Raw genomic sequence first — 26122 nt, 5'->3', positions numbered from 1 at the left:
GTTTTTTTTAAAAGTTGATTTCTCCTTTATAGCAGAGGGATGCATGCATCTTTTTGGGGAGGGGTATGGTGCATTTTGGGGGGAAAGAATGGACAAGAGACTTTTCGCAGCACAGGTTACTTGTTCAGTAAATACAGGATTTCGAGAAGTTGCTGGTGATTTAGAAGCAAATAAGACACTTCCAGGGCTTGTCAGACTACCACAGAGGTAACTGGGTAGAAGTGAAATCCATGTGATAGGTACAAGGAAGACCCTAAACCAGGGGCCCCTGGTAGTAGATTAAATAAAAGAAAATCCATGAGGGAGTGGGTCTGGGAAGAAGTTGGCGTATTTCCAGGACAATGTCTTAAAGATGGTCTGTATAGCTTCTGACTTGCTGGCTAACTCTGGAGGCAGGTAGACTACCTTCATGACAAGTCCTCCCATATTAAAGCTGTGGAGGCTATAGCATTGGGAAGCCAGTTTGGGACTTTATTATACAAAGTTGCCATGCCTTATTGATTGCTCAATGTTCTCCAAGTCTTTAACATGCATGCAAGTTTTTTTCACAGTATATGATAGACATGGTTGGGGAAACTAAGTCTCAGGACTGTAGTCACATGGCTCAGAATATGTAAGTGATGTAACTGGGTCTGTGTAGTATACACTTAGCAATATTTCACCAGGTTTCCCTGTCTCCTGTTCCTAGTTCCTGGTATCTTCCCCAACTTCTGAATGCCTTATCATTGGTTTTCTTTTTTTGTTTGTTTGTTTTTGTGTTTCCCTAGAACTGGGATGTGAGCCTATGCCTGGCAAATGCTGGGTAAATCTGCCACTCAGCTATATTCCTAGCATTATAAACTAACTAACTAACCAACTCACTAACTAACTCACTCACTCACTCACTCACTCACTCACTCACTAAAACCCTCTTTATTTTGAGGCAGGATCTCACCAACTTGGAAAGCTGTTGGAATCTCAGTTTGTAGCCCAGCCCAAGCTTTGAACTTGCCATCTTCCTGCCTCAATGTCCTAAGAAGCTGGGATTGAAGGGCTGTGTCACTAGACACAGCCACATTTATCCACGCTTCAGCTTTCTTCAGAGAAAGAAGAAAATGTCTTACAGAAAACTCTTTCTCACTGCTGCTTTTCTACCCACTTCCTATTTGTTTATTTGGTTGTTTAGTTATTTATTGTAGCCTAGGATGTCTGGCCTTGGTTTCCTGAATCTCCTTCACCAGTGTGAACTACCAGCCCAGCTTTTATTTTATTTTATTTTTACAAGTGAAAGGCTCTCCCATGGGCAGTTCTGTCTAATGACTAAGTAACAAATGGCGGTTCCAGGTGTGGAGGTTGAATGGGAACTGGCAGCTTCCCTCCAGGGTGCCCCTGAAGGAGCAAGCTGAGGCTGATTCTGCTATCTGTCACCCCTTGTTGGCACTCTCCTCATCTTTCTCCTGTTATCCCACTTTTTCACTGGTCTCCCCTGGCAACACTCCCTTCCAAAAGTGTTAGCATGCAAATCCTTCTCTCAGGGTTTGCCTCTGGCGAATTCGGTCTAAGACCTTGTTGCAGCTGGGATACGAAAGCCACCTAACTGTGATATGAAACTTCATGTCTTCTATGTGACACATGAGGAGCCATTGTTTAATGCCACATGTTATATTGCAGCAAGCTGTTCACTGCATGCTTTCCAAGTGTCTGGATTCTGAACTTGTGGACAAAAACTAGGAAACCTTGAATACCCGATTCTCTCCTTTTTAGAAAAGCGATGCCCTCCCCTTGCCATGCCATCAAATGGAGGGTTTAAGTGTGTCGATGGTGCCTACTTCAACTCTCGCTGTGAGTACTATTGCTCACCGGGATATACATTGAAAGGGGAGCGGACAGTCACGTGTATGGACACCAAGACCTGGAGTGGCCCACCAGCCTCCTGTGTGGGTAAGTAAACGTCACAGACCTCAGAAGCCACTTCTTGGGAGAGGAGCAGTGGGTCTTTGTTGGTATAGTATACATTAAGGGAAACAATTTAAACAGCCAGCATTGCATTCAATAGTGTTTCAGTGCCTAGGCCCAGCCCAAGACCTCAGACTCTATCTTAGCTGACTTCAAGGCAGCCTGCTTTTAGGCTGACTGTTGTCAGTGCCTAGGCTGTCACCCTGGGAACTAATGAGAAATGGGACTCTCATGTTCCTCTCTACTTCTTGAATTTAAAATTCTGGAGGTAGAGCCCAGCACTTTGCATTTTCAGAGGCCCTCTAGAGAGTTTCAAGTATTCAAATAGAGGGCCACTAAACTCAGGTACTGAAAGTTTTCAGTGCCTGAGAATTTTCTGGGAACCTTGAGAAAAATGCAGATTTCAACTCAGTCAGTCTTGGGAGTCAGGCTTGGGGGGATTCATCCTGTATGAGAAGGTTCATGAACATTAGAACAGCAGACATTTGGGGTCAGACAATTTTTACTGTGTTCCTTTACTTTTTGTACCATGTGATATTGGAGAGTGCTCTTAGATTTTAACCCACTAAGTGCTTAAAGACAATGTCTCCATGCCCTGTTTCCAACCTAATCGTGGCTATCAGAAATGTCTCTAGAGATATTTTCAGTGGCTCTGGGGAAGAAAATTTACCCATCCATTGACAACCACATGCCTAGGGGCAGTGGGTTCTCACCATAGCTACCTGTAATTGCCAGCTGGGTACCTTTCTGTGACTTCCCTTAGAGATTCTGATTCAATTAACGTGACAAAGAGGCAGTTGGAAGAGGCCAATAGGGTTCTAAAATTGGCTCAGGTGATATTCCTGCTGGAGATCTAGGCTCAGGCTCTGAAAGCAGCATTAGAAATCCCCAAGGAAAATGCAAATTCCCTGCCCAGCTGAGGCAGGCCCAACAGTCTGCTTCTCTAAAAGCCAGCAAAGGTAATTCCGTTGTGAGCCAAAGTTAGAAAACCTGCTTTAGGAGTTCAAATTTAGGAAGGAGTTAAAAATCTTTATACTCAGAAATACTGTTCTTGGATAGGCTGCGTCAACCTCAGGAGAAAGACCAAGGAACACAAAATCATGAAATGGTCACAGATGTAGAAAACCAAAATACATCTTTGGATTCTGGTGTTTCTTTAGAGGTTGAGACAGCCAGCTCTAGGGCAGTGTTTTCTGCAGCTGACTGCCACTGGAGCCCAAGTCTCTGAAGTGCTGGGATTGTACTGAAGTTCTTGAAGCCCTTGAGAACCACTGTCACAGAGGGCCATTCACTCCTAAGCTCTGGGAGCTGCCAGACCCTGCCCTTGGAGAACATCAAAACAAAATCTCGCATTGTTTTTAAGTGGATTTTGTTAACTCTTTGAGATTTTCATACAATGTACTTGGAACACATTCACCCCAACTCCTCCCCACTCCCCACTTTTCTGTGGACAAGGGCTGAGCATAGGCTAGAAGAGCAACAGCGAAATGGTAGTGTAGGCCACAACTCTACGCTCCCATGTTATTGACACCATGATGGATGAGAAGGGAGAGTTCAGCCAATAACCACTGAAGGTGCTATCAGAAATAGAATGGCTCCTACTGCCTTCCTGCCCTCTATCTCATGTCAGCGAGACCTGTGTGGCACCCAGCTGACAAAAGAATCTACACAACTGTTGCTTTAAGACGTAGTGATGGCCCCAAAGGGGACAATATGACAAAGCTGAGTGCCAACAAAATATTTAGCGGATACACCTTTCTCTAAAGATGAGGTGTCTCCACTGCTGAGAAGTTCTCCTTGGTGAGGACAGACAGAATGTGCTGGCAGTGGTGATGGTGAGATCTGGACATGCACATTGCTAAGCCCATGTGTTCAGCGCAGAAGAGCACCTCACAGATGCTGCTTTTGGTATGTATCTTGTGCTTTGCTGTGTGCAAACTAGCCCTTGAAAACAAACCAAAGGAAATCAGTCAAATCTCTGTTCCCTTGTATTGGAAGGAGCAGAGGTCACGGTGTGGGAGAGGAGAAGCCCAAAGCTCTTTCTGCTAAGCAAGCTTTGGCAAGCACTCTGGGGACATATTGTTCAGATTTCCAGATTGTGCACAACAATGGAAAGAAAATGCTGATTGTTCTCAAAAAGCAGCAAGCATGTCTAAAGCCAGCCCAGATGGCCCTGGAACTTGCCCAGAGGGAGAGGGAAGGAAGTAAGAAATGAACCCCAAATTCAGGCAATTTATCTTACCGTTTGCTGAGACAAGTTTCAAGTGTATTGGAGAAATGGAAAATGTATATGCAACTCGATGGGAATGGGAAGTGGGGTGCAGAGTCCCCAAGAGCTTAGAGCTCCAAGGTGAATGAAAAGAACAGACAGAGAAAGCAGGCAGTGCTTTCTGACTTCAGAGACAGACAACCTGGAGTTTGTCCCCAGTAAATTTTGCTCCAATGCTATCATTTACTTCTTTGGCTTTATTAATAAGTTGCTTGTGTGCTGGCAGGAACAGGCTTCCTTGAGCATAACTCAGAGCCTCAGCCTATTTTAGGAATTGACACATGGCGCTTGAGTTGTTCCCAGGTTTCCACACAACCTTCAACAGCACATTTTGGCCCGAACTGTGCTGAGAGCTAAGAAAGCTAATGCAGTTCTTCTGCAAACTTGGAGGGAATGGGAAGGCTGGGCCGTCTTTGACTCCAAGGTGGCCAGTTCTGCGGTCTGGCTCATTTGTAAGTGCCACAAGTCAGGATTCATTCTCTGCCTCAGACTAACGTCAAGCTCAGTTCTTTACGAAATGAATAGGGTCATGTAGGTGGAGAGAAAGCTTACTGTAAGCTGCAGGGGAGTGAAGACGTTAAGAAGCCCTTTCCTCCATCCGCTGAAACTACCTTGTGTGCAGAGATATTTTCATTTCTGTCATTTTTTATTTATTTGATTCCGTAGAACAATGAACAGTAAGAGTAAACACAAATCCTCATTTAGAGACCCCATTTTCAGTAGATGTATCTCTCTGCTATGGACCAAAACATTTTCCTCCTTCAAAACAAGAAGAAAAAAACTACAGTTTTAAAAGCATGGAAGAAGAAAGATTAGTAGATGCCTTTTGTCATGAAGAGAATACTCATTTTGTTGCTTTAACAAAGGACAATATACAAACAGCTTGGTTGCTGAAATTCCTCTTTCTTTTTTATGTCTTCTGCAGAGTAGAATAACATAAGTTAAATCCTGGAATAAAGTTGGGCAGTGTTGGTGCAAACCTTTAATCCCAGCACTCGGGAAGCAGAGGCAGGCGGATCTCTGTGAGTTCGAGGCCAACCTGGTCTATAAGAGCTAGTTCCAGGACAGACAAGCTCTAAAGCTACAGAGAAACCCTGTCTTGAAAATCTAATAATAATAATGATGATGATAAAATAAAAATTTAAAAACCTGGAATAAAATATATCTTTGAGAAATAACATATGGAAATTGATGGCAAACATTTTGCTGTGTGGTGATTTTGTTTAACCAGTGGCTCATGGGGATAGTTGTTCGGCTTCAAGTCATTATTCCATTGCTACAAATATCAGCAGGGGTAGGAATAAATGAACCAGTGCATTGTTAAAGATTATTTTATATGATTTTTCCCCAGGCTGGTAAATACACATACCATCAGGAATCTAATTCCAGTTTTACGACCACTTGGTTGATGGAAATACTGTTCCCATTTTTGCCTCACATGATTTAGCACTGCAACTGACACACAGGCCAACTTTTGCTGTGTGGCCTTCTCTAATAGAAATGAGTTTTTAGTCGGGCAACTTTGGTTGTGGAGCTTGTGCATTACTCCCCTCCCTCCCTCCCTCCCTCCCTCCCTCCCTCCCTCCTTTCTTTCTTTCTTTCTTTCTTTCTTTCTTTCTTTCTTTCTTTCTGCTTCTGGAAAGTTTCTTGAAATCTTGTAGTGCCAAAGAAATGGAACCACTTTCCAGAGGCATCCACAGGGATTGTCCTCTGGCTGGAGAAAGGAAAACTATTGGGCAAGTTTTCAAAGACAAGTTTTGTTCTGCCCTTGGCAGTCATTTGCTTCATGTGCCCGGGGAAATAGATGTTTCTGGCCTCCATCATCACTCTCAAATTCCTTTAAAAAGTATACTTGTATTTGCAATACAATTGTATAGTTTCCCCTCCCTTTCCTCCCTCCAGCCCCTCTCAATCCCTTCCCTCCAGTCCTCAGACTCTTAGATTTGTCTCCCTCGTCATTGTGTGCAACAGACTGCCTGGAACACAGTGGTTTCAGACAGCTAAATTATTGACCAAAGAGATACTGTCGGTCGGAAATTTGGGCATTCTATGGGGATGGCTGCTCTTTGCGATCCATTATGGCTCAGGTGATGATTAACAGCCTGCAGGATCCAAGATGAGCCTCCTGCACATATAAAGCAATTAGACTCAGGACTAGACTCTGACTGGATCTCCATCTTTCCTTCTTCTTCTCCCTCCCCTCTTTTCTTACCACCCACTGTGATCTAAAGCCCTTTGAATTGCTTTACATGACAACTGCCCCAAGCTAGGGAAATCTGAAGGTGCCAGACTCTGCCACAGCAGCCTAGGTCTGAAACTGACAGAGGATCTTTCAGTTTATTGTTAGTTGTTGACCAAGGCATTGTCCCTGTGACTCTTCCTTGTTTCACACACACGTGTTCAAGATTCCTTGGTAAATAGTTTTGCTACCAATGTTGGCCAGCACAATATTTCTGATTATTGCATTTTCTACTCAGAAATGAAAGAGGAATATAGAGAAGGGACATGATTTGTCAAATCTCTCCAGCGAATGGGACAGAAAACACAGAATAGGAGTCTCACAGAGGCTTCAGGATTTCCACACAATAACTGACATTGCAGTCATTTGGACTTCAAGGGGATTAGTAATTATGTCTCTATAGTAACTTTCAGAAAATATTGCTTCTTATATGGTATGACTTATATTTGTTGCATGTTTAGAAAAGCCCTCCTTTGGAACAACTAGGCCACATTTTACTGGTCATTGTTAGGCAGACTCTAGCTGTCTTTGGGAAGCTCTGAGACTCTCCCCCTACCCCTCCCGGATCACCTACTGGGGAGTGAGCTTGCACTGTCAGCTCACCTAGTCGACACAGGAAAGCAGAGAGTGTATCATCCACATTTAGTTTACCTGATGCAGAGGCTAAGAATCTCTCTTCACTCATAAATAGTGTAATTTTATGTAGAAATCAGTAACTCATCTGTTAAGTATTGGATCCTCGGTTGCTGGATTCCTCCACCGCTGATGTAATAAGCCAAATCAGACAGAATTAATAAATCTAGATTTAATAAACAGGGCAATGCAAAGCAGAGCACTCCTGGGTGGCCCTCAGGAAGGCAGGGGACAGAACATGAGGGCACACGTAGCAGATTTATGAGCAGGGTTTGAAATAGCTGGTAGGTGTGGTCCCTGGTATCTCTGGGAGAGGAACTGCCGATGGCAGACTTTCTGAAGGGACAGGGTCTGGGGAGAGAGAGATGGGGCTTCCACCTAATCACCATCCTCAAACTCTCTTCTTTTGCTTTACCTTCTATGTAAGCATATTTTCAAGAAAGCAGTTGCTGACACTCTCTGACAAGTGGACAGCAGACATTCAACACTTACCTGATTCACCCAAAGCATTGACATGCTCACCTGAATTACTGAAGCATGTCTTCTATTACCTAGCATAGTAATAAAAAAGATTATTTTTAAGAACTCAGTGAGTCACAAAAGGATACTTCAGATAGATTTAACTGTATTCCATATCATTGTGACACATACACATTATTTTATTCTTAAGGCATAACTTTCATATTTTAATGTCACTGGGGCTGGGATGCATCTTATAGTTTATCATGACTTATGTTCAATGAAATATGATAGTTATTCAGCTTAAGATCTGTGTAATAAGGCTGCAAACTCACAGTCTATTGAAGCATGACCTAGAAGGAAAGCAAATTTAGATACATAAAGGTAAAACTGTTTGAAAAACTATTCAGTATTCATTATCTCTTACACTACATAAAATGAGGAATCTTTGTAAGAAGCAGGGGAAAGTGTGTGAAGGGATTTACTTGATGCATCCAGTTTCTGAGAGATGTGATTCAGTATCAGAGAGGACATTAAGTTTTCACCTAAGTTGTAATAGCATTTATGTTATTATTGGCTGGTTTGTAAAACGATGCAAAGCGGGCTGCCATGTGCTGTCTTTGAATACATTCTCTACCTGCTTGACATCAGGAGAACCGGTAAACTTCCAAATTTCCCCTGGTGCCTGCACTTCAGCTTTGATTACAGGCAACACAACCCAATGTAGAATTAACATCTCATTTTTTTCCAGCCCTCATTATCAACCCGTCTTGATTATGAGGGGGTGGAGTAACTTAAATAAGGCACATAAACCCTGTGAGCCTCAGTGTGGACATATATAAACTGAGAGAGGTGTCTCCATTACACAGCCATAACATTCAAGTTTGCCTTATCCAGAACAGTGCTGCTCTCTGCCTCCTGAAAGATGTACATTTTGGTGAAATAAGCACCCCCAATACACTTTGAACGCTGATAAATTTTTAGCATCAAATTCACTTTCACCTCAAATGCCAGCATTTAAAATGACACCCTTGGATAAGGTTGGCACTCCTAAAAGTTTTGTTGCATTGAATTGAATCAAAGTAGGTGATAGTGTTGGTACCGCTGCTCGGTATACTACAACACTGTCTTTAAATCAGGCCAGGCTCGCTAAAACTGAATGACTTCTGGCTTTAGCTGAGTAACTATGCTGGTGCCAAGTCAGTGTGCAGAGTTAGGACATATACACCCAGCACATGTAGCAATGGGAGGGAACGGCAGGTCTGTTTTTGTGTGGGTGAGTCCTAAAAGGCCTTTAAAACTCAGCAAAGAGAAAGGACAGGGTAAAAAGAGAGAGAAATCCAGAGTGAACAATCTCTTTGGAAATGGCCAGTGTCTAGAGGTCTTGGTTTGTCAGACTTTGAGTGTTGACCACCGCTTCAACAAATTATTTCTGGATTCCTTTGTGTTTTCAAGATGTGGAACCTCCGAGAATCAAGTGCCCAAGTGTGAAAGAACGTATTGCTGAACCAAATAAGCTGACAGTCCGGGTGTCCTGGGAAACCCCAGAGGGGAGAGATACAGCAGATGGTATTCTTACTGAGTAAGTTGACCATGACACTTGGCAGCTGGAATGCTCTCTCTCTCTCTCTCTTCTCTCTCTCTCTCTCTCTCTCTCTCTCTCTCTCTCTCTCTCTCCTAAAAGCCTTGTACATTATAGGTAAGCATGAGTGTTGAACTATATGACCAGTCTATGTTGTCTCTTAGGAAATGTTCTGCCATTTCCTAAATGCGAGACAGTCACTACCCAAAGTCTCTTATTCATAGCAGGATATTTTATTTCCATGTTCTAAAAATCCCCAAGATATCTTCTTCTTTAAACAAGAGGATTAGTTTTTTTTAATTGTAATTTCTCCAAGATAAAGTTTGATCATTAAAAACATTTTCTCTTGCTATATATAAAGATCATAAAATCCCTAGGGGAAACTTTATGAAATTGAGTTTAAAAATAAGTCATATGAAAAAAGCAACTAACTATACACACATGAAATGCATACACATTATACTATATATACTGTACTTGTATATATAGTCTATACTATGTGCATATGTGCGTACATACAAAATTTTAAAAATCACTTCAGAATTGGCATAATTTGGGGTTGGGAACTCTTTACCCTTAACTTATTACTACAGTCTTGTACAATGCCTGACTCAGTTGCTGGCATATAATCATTTCTTAGCTTTCTACAACAGCTGAAGTCCTGTACAACAAATTCAAAATGTAAAATATCAGGTCACCATGGAACCTCTCTTGTCTAAAAGTTCTGACATAGGTGTTTCTTTTGAGTCCCATTGATGACGCCTGTTATTTTCATGATGAAATAGTCTCAGAGAGATTAGCAATCACGCCTACTTGAAAGATTATCTGAAGTTACATTTGCTATCTAAGGATCTTAAGATCTTAAAGGATCTAAAGTCAAAAGTGACACCTCTGAGTGGTGGGATTTCTAATACTTTCTCAAGACTCCTCAGTTCACATGCCTTGTAAGTGTGTCCCACCTGTGTGTAAAGCTTTCCTCAGTGGTGACAATGATTATTTCATATGGCTATTATCATAAAATATCACCACTCCTAGAGGCCACAGGGAATAGGTGAGTTTTCTATACATTGAAAACTAACCAGAAACTGTCAGTTGATTGTTATACCAATTGACGTTGCTCTCAAATAGCTAAGAAGATAGATGCTATAGTTGCCATGTGTTGTCCAATCTTGGTCAAGTTCCTTAGCCTTTTGTCGCCATAGTTTCCTTTCCTACAAAATGGAGAATTTTACGTGCCTAATAGAAATTCTATGAGCATTAAATTAAATCATAGATAATAAACCATACCTGATACTTTTAAGATGTATATAAGTTAGACAATAAAAATTTGCTTTTACTAACAAAGAGTTAGGAGAGTCAAGGATTCACAGAGAACTGACCCAGATGGAAAAAGCAAAGAACATTCTAGTACCTATTGCAGGCTTAAATTGCCAAATGGCCAACTAAACTGTACTCTGAAAGAATTTTCCTCATAAAGTATTGTGTTGTCTGCCCAACAAGGAAAACATGAAGGCTCAGCCCCCAACCCCCATTCTATCCTTCAGCAACAAACAAACGAAGGAACAAAACCATGAATCTGCTCTTAGCTGAGATCCAATTGCTCCTGTGAAGCAGACTCCAGACTCAACAGCTGCTATTTAGGTACACAAGCATAACCCTGGGTATTTCTGCTTTCTTCCTTAAGTGTTATTCTAAAAGGCCTCCCTCCAGGCTCGAATTTTCCAGAAGGGGACCACAAGATTGAATACACAGTCCATGACAGAGCTGAGAACAAGGGCACCTGCAAGTTCCGAGTGAAAGTAAGAGGTGAGACCGTTGCTTCCTGTGACTGTCAAAGGAAGGGCCAGGCCCCCAAGCCAGACTGTTCTGAATGCCCCTTGTAGCACGGCTGCTGCCAGCTTTGCCTTAGGTTTTGGTGATGCTGATGGAAGTATTTCATCTTACCACCAATGCCAAGATGGGTGGGTTATGTAGGAAACAGGACTAGCTTCACAGGAGCGCACCGCCGTCTGTCCAAGAAGACTACCACTTAGTAATGCTTCTGTCTCTGAGCTGATATCTCCAGTACTTGTGATAAATAACCAGAGTGCTTAGGAGTCCCCTCTTTTCGTCTGTGTGAGTAAATCGTTTTTGAAAACTTCGTGTTTCAAGATTTGGACAGGTAGTATCATTTACTGTTCAGGGTTCAGGCTCCTCATGTGTAACACGAGGTGGCTAATGCCACTATCTATCTCAAGAATACCTTGGTATGGGCGGTGAGCATTATGCGGCATTTAATAGTCTTCCTTGCCTCTCACTCATTTCACTAGTTGCGTAACGTCATGACAAACCTCACTTTCTCTGGTTCCTTTATGGAAGGAGGGCTCGGGACTAAGGCTATTCTGGGTTTGTGTCCCCTACAGTCAGACGCTGTGGCAAACTCAATGCCCCAGACAATGGTTACATGAAGTGTTCCAGCGATGGTGACAACTACGGAGCTACCTGTGAATTCTCCTGTATTGGTGGCTATGAACTTCAGGGTAGTCCTGCCCGGGTTTGCCAATCCAATCTGGCTTGGTCTGGCACGGAGCCCAGCTGTGCAGGTATGCGTGCAGTTCTTGTTCCAGCTAGCATGAGAATCTGATGTCCCCTGATTCCAGGGCAGGAAAAAGCAGCTTCATTTCCTGCACGTTCTAAAGTTCAGTGTCAGCTCTGCTCATCTGAGCAGGTGAAAAGCCCATGCTGTAGCTCATCTTACCTGCCTCCTTATCTTGCTTTTGTCTGTTCTCTGGTTCCCCACTTGGGCATTTGAAATCCTTCCTCCTGTGTAAAATGAGGAAAATCATACCTCTCTTAAATGTGATCATCTACTGAATGCTGTAATAGAACAGTTCCTGGTACATGGTAAGCCTTCAAAATGTACCAGTGTTATTCTGTTTGTTTGTTTTTCCCCCAGAGACAAGGTTTCTCTGTGTAACAGCTCTAGCTGTCCTGGAACTAGCTCTGTAAACCAGACTGGCCTCAGAGTCACTGAGGTCCGCCTGCCTCTGCCTCCCGGGTGCTGGGATTAAAGGTGTGCACCACCACTGCCTGGTATGCCAGTCATTCTTACTGATGAACAGCAACTGGGCTGAGAGTGTGAAATCTAGACTAACTTTTTTGTATGCTTCCCCTTGTCTCAATCCCGGGTATCTCTTCCTTTTCCCCTCCTTTAACTCTACCATTCAGAGCAGGTGGATGAAGCTCTTCTATTTAATATATTAAAACAGAAAAGTCTCAGACTCCTCAGATAAGTACATAATACCCATTTTTGTGACACTGAGGCCTGGAGTACATTATCAAATGATCTCATAAATCTATCTACCTGCTAGCAGTATATGGGCATGAAGCACTTGAAATAAGTCCAAATTCAGGTATGTGGTCAGTGTAAAATACACACTGATTTAAAAGTCTTAGCACAATAAAGAATATAAAGCACCCCTAATTTTTTGTATTGGTGGCATGTTGAAATATTTGAATATATTGGGTTGACATATAAAGCTCTTGTCACATATTTATTTGTACATCTCTAATGAAGCTATTAGAAAAATTTAAATTGTAGACTTATGTAAACTCTATTTATATTGACCCAAACTGTCCTAGACTGTGAGCCCGAAAGGCAATGTTAGAGATAATAACTGCCTCTCATTCAGAGCAATAGCCCAGATGTTGACACATAATTATCACTCAGTGTAGTTGACTGGATGAAAATTGCAATGAACAATGATTTTAAAGCTAACCTTGTTTGAAATATTAGCACCAAGTTCATAAAACCTACCTCGTGTGTTCTCATTTTTCTTTTGTAATTTCCTTTTCAGAGGCAGACTGTTTGCTGCTATGTGGACTGAGCCAATCATTTAGAGCTGTTTTTCATTGATCAGTTTCCATGGAAGAATTAGAATTAAACTTGGCTCCTGTTCTTCGTGGCCATATCAAAAGAACGATGAATTTATGTTAGACTAAGCCACTGAGTTTAATGTGATGCGTCACAGCAACAAGAGAAAGCTAGGGCGCCTCGTCTGTCTGTTACTGGTGTTTCAGGAACTCACTTCTGAAATCAACTGCTTAAATTTGAATTCTCATCTCAGGGTCTACTTAGGGTTTTGTATGTGCTTGGCTAAGCTAAGCCAGAATTTACGCGGTGAACTTATGTGACCATTTCTGATTACAGCAATGAATGTCAATGTTGGTGTCAGAACAGCAGCGGCACTCCTGGATCAGTTTTACGAGAAAAGGAGACTTCTCATTGTGTCCACACCCACAGCTCGAAACATCCTCTACAGACTGCAGTTGGGGATGCTGCAGGTGAGGCCTTGGCAAAGCTAAGGTGGGAGGGAGACCTCTAACAGGAAGAAGATGGGCAGTTCGCTAAAAGCAAAGGCCAGACTCAGTGCCTAATCCATTTAGGGCGAGTTTAAGGGACCAGCACTTTAAAGACAGTCATTCATTTCTGGTGCTGGTGTATAACCTTATTAACATTGACTCCCCAGAGTTAACCCAATCATTCTCCAACCATCGAGGTTTGTCTGTCTTTGCTAATAAGCTTAATTGACATGCTGTCCAGGCCCAGCCCAAGAACAATTGGCTTTGCTGATCCTATCCAGCACATTCATAGACACGAGGTGATCCATCAGTTATCTTCCCGATAGACTGGCTAAGGAGATAAAAAGCATCCGAGAGCCTCTAGGCACCATATCCCTCCCTGGGAATGTCCCCTATTCTAATGAAAGTGAATTTTGCTTCTACTCAATGAGACACTCAACATGTTGGGGGAGGGTAGAAACTGCAAGGATCATACTAGAAGTTGCCTGTTTTTGTCTTGAAGTTGGTCAACTTCACCAAATGCTAAAGAAGCAGGATCTGCTGCACTTCCTTTCTAGGATCTCTCGTTCATTAATTCCTGTTAGAACGATCTTGGTTTAATCGAAGGCAGCAGTTTAGTACCCACGTCAGCGTAAATACAATGACTAGTGAGTCTTTCTTCCACTACTTTTTTACCATCTGAACAGGTCACCCACGAACCATGAAGAGCCACATGAAATGTTTGGGTTACCTTTATAAGAGCCAAATTCACTAAATCTGTATCATAAATCCCTGGCACCCTACCTGCTATTGTACACCTACCTCTGTCTTAATTAGGGTTACTATGGCTATGTTGAAGCACCATGACAAAAAGCAACTTAGAAAGGAATGGTTTATTTGGCTTACAGTTTCACATTCATAGTCCATCACTGAGGGAAGTCAGGCAGGAATGCAAGCAGGGCAGGAGCCTGGAGGTAGGAGCTGATGCAAAAGTCAGGGAGGGGTGCTGCTTACTAACTTCCTCCCCATGACTTGCTCAGCCTACTTTCTTATACAGCCTAGACCACCAGCCCAAGAAGGGCACCACTCACAATAAGCTGGGCCCTCCGTCATCAATCACTAATTAAGAAAACTACAGGCTTGCATACAGTTCACTCTTATGAAAGAATTTCCATAATTGAGGTTTCCTCCTCTCAGATGACTTTAGCTTTTTGTTAAGTTGGCATAAAACTAGCCAGCACAACCTCCTTGCTCCTCATAAAAGGTAAATGCATATACTTACCTGGTTTTATGGTCCTTGGCATAGCAGCATGACATGGCCACACATGCCTTAAGCCCTTATCTCTGAAAAAATGAATAAACCCATAAACTCGCCTTCTATATAAGTAAACCTTGGCTCATGACCAAATTTGTCCTATTGCTAGCCCTCAACCTTAGCCCATTCACGTTCCCCCAGCCCCCAGTTAAACTCCTGATTAGCTAGTTGGCTATGGCATTTTGGATCTAGATATTCTTATATTTTTCTTCTTACCAACTCATTCACACTTACCTTCTAGGATGTGGTTGACTTAGTAATAATTGTATTGCTTCATATAGTATTGTTGAAAAAGTTCAGGATTTAAAAATTGCTTTTCCCATTCAATCAGATTCATCTTATTTATCTTCTGTTAATTTTTTTTATTTTGATTGTCGCTGCTGCTCCTTGTGAGACCACCTAACATGTAGTTGACGGAGCCACATCCTCTACGAGTTTCTCCTTGTTTCCTTGGGGTTTGGGTATGGGGAACATAGGGCAGGAGTGTGTGGAGGATGGATAATTAGTAAAGAAAGGGGAACTCTGAAAAATCTTAATTCCTTATAAGAATGAGATTAGAAACTTCAGGGTGGGGATAGTTTTAGGAATTTGACTCATGTAAAGTCTCACCATGTCTAGAAGTGCCTTAGAGTAACCATTGTGTTTAGGATTCCAAAATCCCATTGCCCAGCTGTTTTGCATAATTCCACTAGGAAGATACTTAGATTTTCTAGGCACCAGATTAGACTTAGTTTTTCAGCTGTTTTCAGTACAATTTGGAATGGGCAAAGAAGCACCCACAGGACCATTGCTGGGGTGCCAGTCTGCAGTTCCTTAGTTATACTCACTCACACCTGCTCTGTTGCTTCTACCCCCAGCAAGCACAGTGTGGCCTGGATCTTCGGCATGTCACAGTGGTGGAGCTGGTAGGAGTGTTCCCGACCCTCATTGGCAGGATCAGAGCAAAGATTATGCCTCCAGCTCTAGCTCTGCAGCTCAGGTAAGGAGCTGCTCTCTCCTTAAATTTCATTCCCTGTGAATACACTTGGATCTCACCATGGTTGCTCTTGTACCCAGTCAGGTTCCCTGATTTTTTTTCTATTCAGTATTTAATTCAGGCAACCTTCAGTGTTTAATTACTTTTATTCTGGGAGTATTATAATCATGCTAGTTGACATGTTTCTGCATGTTCAACTGAATTATGCAGTGGAAAATTGTTAGTGTTTTCTTTCCCTTCCAACCAAGCATATTCTCTCTCTCTCTCTCTCTCTCTCTCTCTCTCTTCTTCTCCCTCTCTCTCTCTGTTAGAAGGAGAGGATGATTTGAAAACAAAATGACATAAGCAGCAGTTCTTGCCATATTAGGATAGATACTAATTAGCCCTTTCAGGCTTGATCTCCCCCCGCCCCATTCTTTCCTGAGCACTTGTCCATATCTCTGTTTCAACAATTGTATCTCCTTTTTGTCATGCTTATAAAGCTAGATCCCTAATAGTTAGACCTTGAGTAACGTATTAAAGCCATATTTAGCAGCTAAAAGACAATTTCAGAAATAACCTACATTTTTTCTTGTATCTCTTGGCCACCTTGAGATGGGTAATGAGGATAAACTAACACTTCTTTTTATTTATTTATTTATTTATTTATTTATTCATTCATTCATTCATTTATTTATTTACTTTTGGTATTTTGAGACAGGGTTTCTCTGTAGCTTTGGAGCCTGTCCTAGAACTAGCTCTTATAGACCAGGCTGGCCTTGAATTCACAGAGATCCGCCTGCCTCTGCCTTCCTAGTGCTGGGATTAAAGGCATGCGCCACTGCCGCCTGGCTAAACTAACACTTCTTAAAATTTTCCTTTCTTGCCTAGCTTTTATCTTTGGTATACTGCAGGGGACAGAATCAGTCTCTGTTCTCAAGGTCCCAGAAGTCTCCTTGTCTTTTGGAGTCTCAGATTGCTTTACTATCTTTTACATTAACTTCTGAAGCACACATATCCTTTCACTTTTCTGAAAATGGGGAAGAAAGAATGTAAAAGTAAATAATAGTATTAGTAAGGTTCTTGTTGTTACATCAAAATACCAGAGGCAAGCAACTCCTACAGTTGTTTCTTTTGCTCATAATTCTAGTGGCTACAATCAGAGATGGGGAAACTCTATTGCTTTGAGTCTCTAGTGAAGGTCACCTCTCATGAAGGGAACACATGGTCATGTAAGTTACTTATATCAATGGCCAGGAGATAGAAAGACAAAGAGACCAGCCATAGAAGACAGAGACAGGGATCTCTGGAGCAAGCTGGCTATCTAGATTCGCCTTGTCAGTGAGCTCTGGTTTCAACTGAGAGCTCCCAGTTTGATGAATAAGATGGAGAGCCATTGAATCAGTCTCCTGATGCCAACCTTGGGCTACCATAGCCACATGCACACATATGTACATGTACCTGCACATATATAGTATATAGTATACACACATGCAAGCACAAACACAGACACATATATACCACAAACACGTTCATACATAAAAATAAAATTTGTTGCAGTTTTTAAAATTACTTTCTTAGGATAATAGGTGGTAGACACAGATACACACATACATGATAAATGCATACACAACAATAATAAATTCTTGGTGTAATTTAAACTGTTAAATGAAGAACAGAGTATACAGGAAGCAAAAAGGACATCACCTTAATAATCTTATTATTTTTAGACTTGAAAAATAGTTATTTCAAGTATTTTCACAATGGAAGGTGAGCCAGGAAGAGTTCCTTCCAATCTGATAATTGTCATCTTGTAGTTCAGAAATGCTGCCAACCTCAAAGCAACCTCACAATCCATGAGGTACTTTACCACCCACCTCTGAGACATCTCCACTGGGACCCACTTGTGTTGCTGTTGCTGATGTGACCACTTCTCCTTTCCCACGGCGGTTGTCCCCCCTCCCTTTTTTGTTAATATTCTGTGTTAATCAAGGTACAAGAGTCACATGAAGAATGTGTGTAATAGCCAGGGGGATGTTACCATTTGGGCCTCAGAACTGTTCTAAAACCACGTGGAGCAGTGTTTCATCCAGCTATCTTTCCTCGAGGCTCCAGCCGTGGCATCACTTGGTGCTTTTCTCCTTCCATCCCTGCTTAGTTTCCTGGAACCTTCTTGTGCTTGAACTTACCTCAGCGACTTCGACTGTGGGGTGCCTGGTGGAGGCAGTATAGTCATCTTCCTGTGGATTTCTAGTCAATAGATATGTATTAGCAAGTCAGCTTTCCACGGGGGAAAATACTAATTATTTCCTCATATCATGAAACTGCTTTTTGAGAAGACCAGTCAGTTTATATTTTATGCAATAATATCTTTATTAATTTTTCAAGTTAGCATAAAAATGAATGGGTTTCATTAAGGCATTTTCATGCATGTGTATTATTATGTTTTCTTTTAATTCTTCCCCTATCTCTGACTGGCCTACCCATTTCACTACTTTTTCTTTATACAATTAAAAAAATCACGGAACCGTTCATAAGGGGAGAAATTCACTTTAAATTTATATGTCAGAGTATGTTCTGCCTCTTTTATTTCATCTGGAACAAAAGCAGGAGAGGAGACTGGGTGGCCTTGTTATTTCACTGGGCTCAGCTATCTGCTTCCTTTTCTCTTGACTTTCTCATTTTAACTTGCTGGTAGTGATATAAAACATCTACATAGATGAAATCCATATGTTGAAAAACTACCACACATTTGAAACCATGCCAGAATACTTTTAAAACTTATTTGTGGAACTAATTATAGTCAAATAAGGAGGAATGTCTGGGCTACACCCAGACAGTTCTAATTTAATTCCTGAAATAGTCATCACTATCATTTTTTTGAATGTTACTTTAATCAATTGTACCTTCTTCAACCTTAGTCCTTTGGACACTGGAGGCTGGATTTGCCTGTTTAGAAAGCTGGCCTGTATTGTAGTTTAAATATAGCAGTATGTCTTACACTTATCAATTAGATGCCAGTAGTAACTATAACTCCCTTCTTAGGACAACCAAAAGTGTGTTTAGACATGGACAAATGTCCCCTGAGTGCTCAAATACTTTTTCTGGATAATCATCACCATTATAGCTCTGACATTACTGCTCCCCAAATCTAGCCTTGTTCTACATGCTGTGTAGCAACTTTGGTTTATAGTACCATAGCTAGCCTGAGATATTTCAGACCCCAATAATCTAAAGCAGAATTTCTCAACTTTTCTTCTGAATACCAAGTATCTGAAGATATTACTAATAACACAGATTCTAATTTGTTAGGTTTAAGGTCAGACATTAGCAAGTTCTTTCATGTGATGCTATGGGTCCCAGGTCCACACTTTGAGTGGTGGGGGCCTAAAAATGATTCATTCCTTCACAGCATCTAGGCATCAAGCATTTCTCTAAAAAGTATTACCAGAGGGATCTGGTTGCTCCCTAGAAGTCCTGGAGGTCAGGGTTTAACAAGTCTTCTTTTTATTTATTCCAGGCTGTTGCTTCGAATCCCACTCTACTCCTTCAGCATGGTGCTAGTGGATAAGCATGGAACGGACAAAGAACGCTATGTCTCCCTAGTGACACCAATGGCTCTCTTCAACCTCATTGACACTTTCCCCTTGAGAAAAGAAGAGATGATCCTACAAGCTGAGATGGGCCAGACTTGCAATACCTGATGTGATGTTACATTCTTGGTGGTTCCTCATCTCTTTTTACGTAGTGCCCTGCCTTACATAGTGAGTGCCTTTTACCTGGGAAGGCCTTAAAAATATCCTTGATGTACAGATTTTCATTTGTAATTTTTAAAGTCTATTTTATTATGTGCTTTCTTGGCCCTTAAAAATTGGCACAATGTTTTTTTAACCTTGAAATGTTTCAAAGTATTGGAATATATTTACTCTTTCTAACTCTCCCTTTAGTCTGGTATTAGAAACTACAATCGCACACATACTCTCAGCGTATTATTCGTTGTCAAGCATACTTTTCTTTCCTTTTATTGTTTATATAAGACTTTTGTTAATAAAATATTTTGAAGCAAACTTACAAACACCAAGTTTACGTGCTTCATGTGCTCAGTAGTTTGAAGTTTTTTTTTTTTTTTTTTCGAGACAGGGTTTCTCCGTAGCTTTTGGTTCCTGTCCTGGAATTAGCTCTTGTAGACCAGGCTGGCCTCAAACTCACAGAGATCTGCCTGCCTCTGCCTCCCGAGTGCATGTGCCACCACCGCCTGGTCCAGTAGTTAGAAGTTTTAAACCGCCATTCTTTGTTTATCTTAAAAAAGGGAAACTGTAGTCCTGGCAAGGGGCCAAGTGAAGTGGAAGAGAGCTGAGACCCCAAGTGACAGAATAGAAAATTAATATAATAATCCAAAAACCAAAGAACAAACCTTTGACGTCTTGCAGCTAATGGTGTCAGAGCTTAAAGCTAGAGAAGGTGTTGACTCCCCTAATTGCAGTTCCCCACGTAACAATGTATTTCCCTTGTATGAGGAATTCTCAGTAATCCAGAGCTGTTTTAAAGCATACAGGAAGATACACATAGGTTATAGGCAACCATAATGAGATTCTATATAAACAGTTCAATACCCACAGATTGGGTTATGCTTGAATGTCCTGGAACCATTATTCACTTCTGGAGTCTGTATGTGAAGGTGAAACATTGCGCATCTCAGTGTTTGTTGATGGGTGGAGCTTCAAACAAATGAATCTACCAGTCATACAGACACTGGAGTCAAGTTGAAGTTTAGGAGTGGAAAAGTACTGTCTCAGAATCCTGAGAACTGTCTTCAAATCTCCTTATTTCCTTCTACTCTCAGTAAGAGATCGTATCAGAGATACTTGAAGTATGTCCTCCTTAGAGGACATGCTAATAATGGTAGAGAAATATCACAGAACATCACTACAAGACAAGGAACTACAGAAAATTAATGACTGCTGAGAGAAGGAGAATTAGCTTCTCTCAGGGATGATTCCTCAAATGGGTTACCGAAATCAAAATGTCAGACAGAAACTATATAACACATGCTAGGCTAAAGGGACTCAGTAGGTTGTATTTATGTATTTATGCATACATCTGTACCAATAATAACAAAAAGAGGTTATCAGTTTGGGAAGGAGTTAGGGGAAGAAACATGGAAGGTTTTGGAGGGAGGGATATGGGAAGATTAGAGAGAGGACAGGAATGGGAGAAATGATGTAATTATATATTTTATGTGATTTAAAATGTGTCATCTCTTTTTATTTCTGTTGTGATTCTTTTATTTATTTATTTTTTAAAAGAAAACTATCTTTTCTCATTTTACATACCAATCCCAGTTCCCACTCCCTCCCCTCCTCCCATTCCCTCCATTTACCCCACCCCCACCCCACCCCCTATTCACTCCTCAGAGAGGGTAAGATACACTGCTTTGGAAACTGTCCAAGGCCCACCCTACCGTATCTAGGCTGAGCAAGGTATCCATCCAAAGAGAATAGGTTCAAAAAAGCCAGTATAAGCAGTAGGGATAAATCCTGGTGCCATATTTTTAATTAGAAAAAAGACAAGGTCCTAGAAATGAAGGCACTGAAGCAGGAGTGTAAATGCACTTGACCTCGTTTTTCCTTGGTACCTACTACATCTGTTGATTCAATTAACCTTGTATTGAAAATATTCAGACAAGGTCACATGATGCCTATATTGAAATTGTACAGACTTTTCCCTCACTGTTTCCAAACCAATAAAGTATGAAACATAAGTCTAAACATTTCCCTTATATGGGCTACTATACGGAATTCAGAGATGTTTAAAGTATACAGGTTAAGTTTATAGATTAAAGGTAAGTGCTATGAAATTTTATATGAGAAGTTGAGTAACTTTTGCGGTCCTCAGTTTGTGTGTATGTAAAAGTAGGGCTGAACTCTCGACTGCAACACATCCACAGAAGTTTCCACTCACTGGTTGCATAACAGATCCCTTTGTGGGGAGGTCAGCTTTACTTATTAGGCCTGCATTTGTATTTGTTAGTGGTTGAGCCTGAAAAATCACACCTTGGAATTTAATGAAAAGCTAGATTTTATTCCTAGGCAACCATTTCCAAACATTTCTGGTATCAGTTTGACCTATAATCTATTCTTAAACAAAATAGTGAAATGATAGAAAGTTCAAGTTCCAACGTATAGTGGCTTAAAGTAAAAAGTATAAACGGGGGAGGAATGTCAATTGGTGATGAACTTCACAAAGTACCCTATGCCATGGGACAGTGTGAGAGGAACTTATCTGATTTATTCAAACTAGTCTTTCTGGTTATTGGAAATATTATAGCACTTTGACCCTGACCCCCAAATATGCAGATTATTTGAATACAAATGAATGCATGTGTGACCTGTGATATTTGAAAATTAAACACCCTATAGGATGACATGGGAAACACTTCAAAAATGTTATCAGTTGCTATCTCTAGAACACAAGTTTCTCCCTGGAAATTTCACAGAATATTTTACATGTACATTGTGAAATCCTAGAAAGAAACAGCTGGATCTAGGGAGATAGCTCATAACAATTGGTAAAGTACTTGCTGTGTAAAACAAGGACCTGAGTTCTATTTCCAGCACCCATGTAAAACGTCAGGCAAGGAGGCTCCCACTTCTCAACCTTTGGCTTCCACATCAAAGCATGCATGTATAAATATATATTTTCATAAACAGCATGAATACACACACACATAGAAACAACAAACAACCCTCATTGCATGTTGTGTGTTCATGAGAGAGAGAACACTAAAGGATACATATTCTTGAGCACATGTGTATAGGGAAGAAATAGGCAGTTAAATGAACTAAAGTCCAATAGAAAACGCTGTCTGCTCAGTAGATGTCAGCAGAAATTCTCATTTAATTCTTTAAGTTATCAGGCCTGCTTAGAATCTATCTTGTCTGTTTTAGTTACAGAATCTGAGTCTTCTCATCTGGCTCTTTTCTGAGATACCTCATCATTTTTCAATTGCTATCATTTCTCTGACTTCTTCACCTTTTAAAATAAAAAGGCTACACATTTTATATCTTCATTTAAACATCCTCTCACCTACAGGGGTATATATTGTAATTTATCCTTAATCAAACATCTCAAAACTGAAGTTTATTTGACTTCTGATAAGTGATGACAATCTTCTAGTTTGCTAGTTTTTTGATTGCCCTAAATACTTCAATATGGTATATTTTTTTAAAATCTAGATATGGCAATTTTCTATAAGTGGATGGTTCAATGGGAGTTTTTTTAACCTATATCAAAAAGTTAATGAACATTGAAGTAGGGGGTGGAGAAGCAGGTTGACCCAAGTCCAGGATGTAGATATTTATCTTGGTCATTTATTATTACAGTGAAATTACTCCAAAACTCAGTGACTTGAAGAAATAAACATTTTATTATCTCACAATTTCTGTGTGTCAGGGATTTGGGGGGAGTATTGGCTTGCCAAATTTGTATTGAAGTTTCTGATGAAGCTGTAGTCATCTGAAGACCTGACTAAAGCTAGAGGATTCATGGTGACTCTCATGACTGGTTCTTGGAAGGTGCCTCTGTTCTTGCCCACATGGGCTTCATTACTCTCAGAATATGACAGTTGGTTTCTTCTAGTGGAAATGAGTCAAGAGTGATCAAAAATAGAAACATTGTCTTTTATGACAGTGATTCAAGAGATAAACTGTTTTACTGTATCCAGTTTGCCACATAGGTCAGCTCTCCTCTCCCTCCCTCTCCCTCTCTCTCTCCCTCTCTCTTCTTCCTTCCTTTTTTCTATTTCTTTCTTTCTTTTTGTGTTTTTTTGTTTGTATTTATGTTTTGTTTTTCGAGATAGGGTTTCTCTCTAGCTTTGGTGCCTGTCCTGGAACTTACTCTGTAGACCAGGTTGGCCTCGAACTCACAGAGATCCTCCTGCCTTTGCCTGCTGAGTGCTGGAATTAAAGGTGTGTGCCCAAGGTCAACCCTTTTTGATATGGAAGCACAGCATAAAAGGACATGGATACTAAGAGACAATAATCACTGGGGGCTATTTTCAGGCTTAATTCCACTGGGTACCATACATCTTGGAAAATTCTTGAATGGAACCATGCCTTTTTGTGGGAATAAAAATAGAAAGACTTTGGAATAATTAAATATAATTCTCATTGTGACTCCCAGCTTTTGTAGACAAACCTCTGATTTCCTAGCTTCTTGCAAGATCTTTTATTCTGTAGTTCCATGTAGTTCAGAGAGTTTTTGAAATCTTGTCATGTAGTCTACATTTATTTAGTCTTCTATAACACATGAAATTGAAACTACATGGAGCAGATTCTATTCTTTGAAACCAAGATAGAAAAACACAAATGGCAAAACTGAAAGCTGTCTCAAATACGTATTTTTAAACCTTGCTTACTTGCAATTATATAATTCGTAGAAAATTTCAAGTAAATTTTAGAGAAATATATCACCAGGCATGATGAAATCAATTGGCATGATTAGCCTCCCCCATCAATCCAGGTGGAGCAAAAAGAGAAGGCATGTGTGGTGACTAATCTATGGAGAGATGAGTTAATTGTAGCATTGATGAATCATGTGATTGCCCATGAGGACAAGAATCCATCTGAAAAGAAATAAAAGCAATAGTGGAGCTGGCATATTGAAAGATTGTTAGAACAGGTATTGATCTTAAGGTAGTTAAAGAATAAAGTAAAAATAGAGATTGAGTGCCTTTAGGAAGAAAGCATTATCAAAATTTGTCCATGGTTCTTCATGGTCATGGGTGCTTTGTCATCTGACACTTGTCCATGGTTATTCGTGGTCACTGTTAACTGTGCTTTGCCATCTCACACTTGACTGTGGTCACCAGTAACTGTGCCTTGTCATTTGACAATTGTTCATGGTTTTCTGTGGTCACTGGTAACTGTGCTTTGCAGTGTGATATTTCTCCATGGTCACTGTTCACTGTGCTTTGCCATCTCACACTTGTCCGTGGTTGTTCATGGTCACTGGTAACTGTGATATGCCATCTGACAGGTGTCCATGGTGACTGTTAACTGTGTTTGCCATCTGATACTTCTCTGTGGCCCACATAGATAAGAATAATGGGTTAATCTAAGTTATAAGAGTTAATAAGAAGCCTGAGCTAATGGGATAATCAGTTTATCATTAATACAGACCTCTGTGTGATTTCTTTGGGGCTAAATGGCTGTGGGACCTGGTGGGAGGACAGAAACCAGGCAGGACAGGAAACCCAGGCAACAACTGGTAACTGTGCTTTCTTATCTGACACTCGTCCAAGGTTATTTGTAGTCACCGTTAACTGTGCTTTGTCATTTGGCACTTATCCGTGGTCACTGTTAAGTGTGCTTTGCCACATGACACTTTTCTGTGGTCATTGTTACCTGTGCTTTACCATTTGACACTTGTCCATGGTTACTGGTAACTGGACTTTGCTGTCTGCTACTTCTACGTTGTCACTGTTAACAGTTCTTTGCTGTCTGACAAATTCTGTGGTCACGGTTAACTGATTTGCCATCTGACACTTGTCCCTAGTTGTCTGTGATCACTGTTAACTGTGTTTTCCCATCTCACACCTAGCCATTGTTACTGGTAACTGTGCCTTGCCCTCTGACAATTGTTCTTGGTCTTCCGTGGTCACTTGTAACTGTGCTTAACTCTCACACTTGTTTGTGGTTGTTCATGGTCAATGTAAAGTTTGCTTTGCAGTGTTATAATTCTCCATGGTCACTGTTAACTGTGTTTGGCCATATGACAGTTTTCTGTGGTCACTGGTAACTATACTTCACTGTCTGTCACTTGTTTATGGTCACTGTTAACTGTCCTTTGCTGGCTGACACTTGTACATGGTCACTATTAACTCTGTTTTGCTGGTAGACATTTGTACATGGTCACTATTAACTCTGTTTTGCTGGCAGACATTTGTACATGGTCACTGTTAACTGTGCTTTGCTGTCTGACAACTTTCTGTGGTCACAGTCAAATGATTTGCCATCTGACACTTGTCCCAGGTTGTCCATGCTCACTGTTAACTGGAGTTTGCCATCTTATACTTGTTCATGGTCACCAGTAACTGTGCCTTAACATCTGACAATTGTTCATGGTGTTCCATGGTCACTGGTAACTGTGCTGTCCTCTCTCTCACTTGTCTGTGGTTGTTCATAGTTATTGGTAACTTTGCTTTGCAATGTGATACTTTTCCATCTTATGCTTACCCATGGTTGTCTGTATTCACTGATAACGTTGCTTTGTGATCTGAAAGTTTTCAATGGTCACTGGTAACTGTGCTTTCCTGTGTCTCAGCTGTCCGTTGCTGTTCGTGGTTACTGGCAAATATGACTTGTTGTCAGACAATTGTCCATGAGTTTTCATGGTTACATTTCTTTGCTCTCTGA

General features: G+C 40.9%; 1 protein-coding gene across 1 annotated transcript; it reads left to right on the top strand.

The window, feature by feature from the left end:
• Nucleotides 1-1310: 1310 nt before the first annotated feature.
• LOC121442639 (sushi repeat-containing protein SRPX-like) lies at nt 1311-19706 on the top strand. Its single transcript, XM_041644240.1, has 8 exons — nt 1311-1323; nt 1744-1920; nt 8991-9117; nt 10802-10923; nt 11520-11699; nt 13307-13440; nt 15610-15731; nt 19228-19706. The coding sequence occupies exons 1-8, from the start codon at nt 1311-1313 to the stop codon at nt 19409-19411; spliced, it is 1059 nt and encodes a 352-aa protein (XP_041500174.1). The 3' UTR covers nt 19412-19706.
• Nucleotides 19707-26122: the final 6416 nt, after the last annotated feature.

The sequence above is a fragment of the Microtus oregoni genome, unplaced genomic scaffold (genome assembly GCF_018167655.1).
Source record: "Microtus oregoni isolate MIOR12 unplaced genomic scaffold, Mior012 000092F_ref0000046, whole genome shotgun sequence".
Lineage (NCBI taxonomy): Eukaryota > Metazoa > Chordata > Mammalia > Rodentia > Cricetidae > Microtus > Microtus oregoni.
The sequence above is the reverse complement of the archived record's forward strand: the minus strand, read 5'-3'. Positions and strand labels throughout refer to the sequence as shown.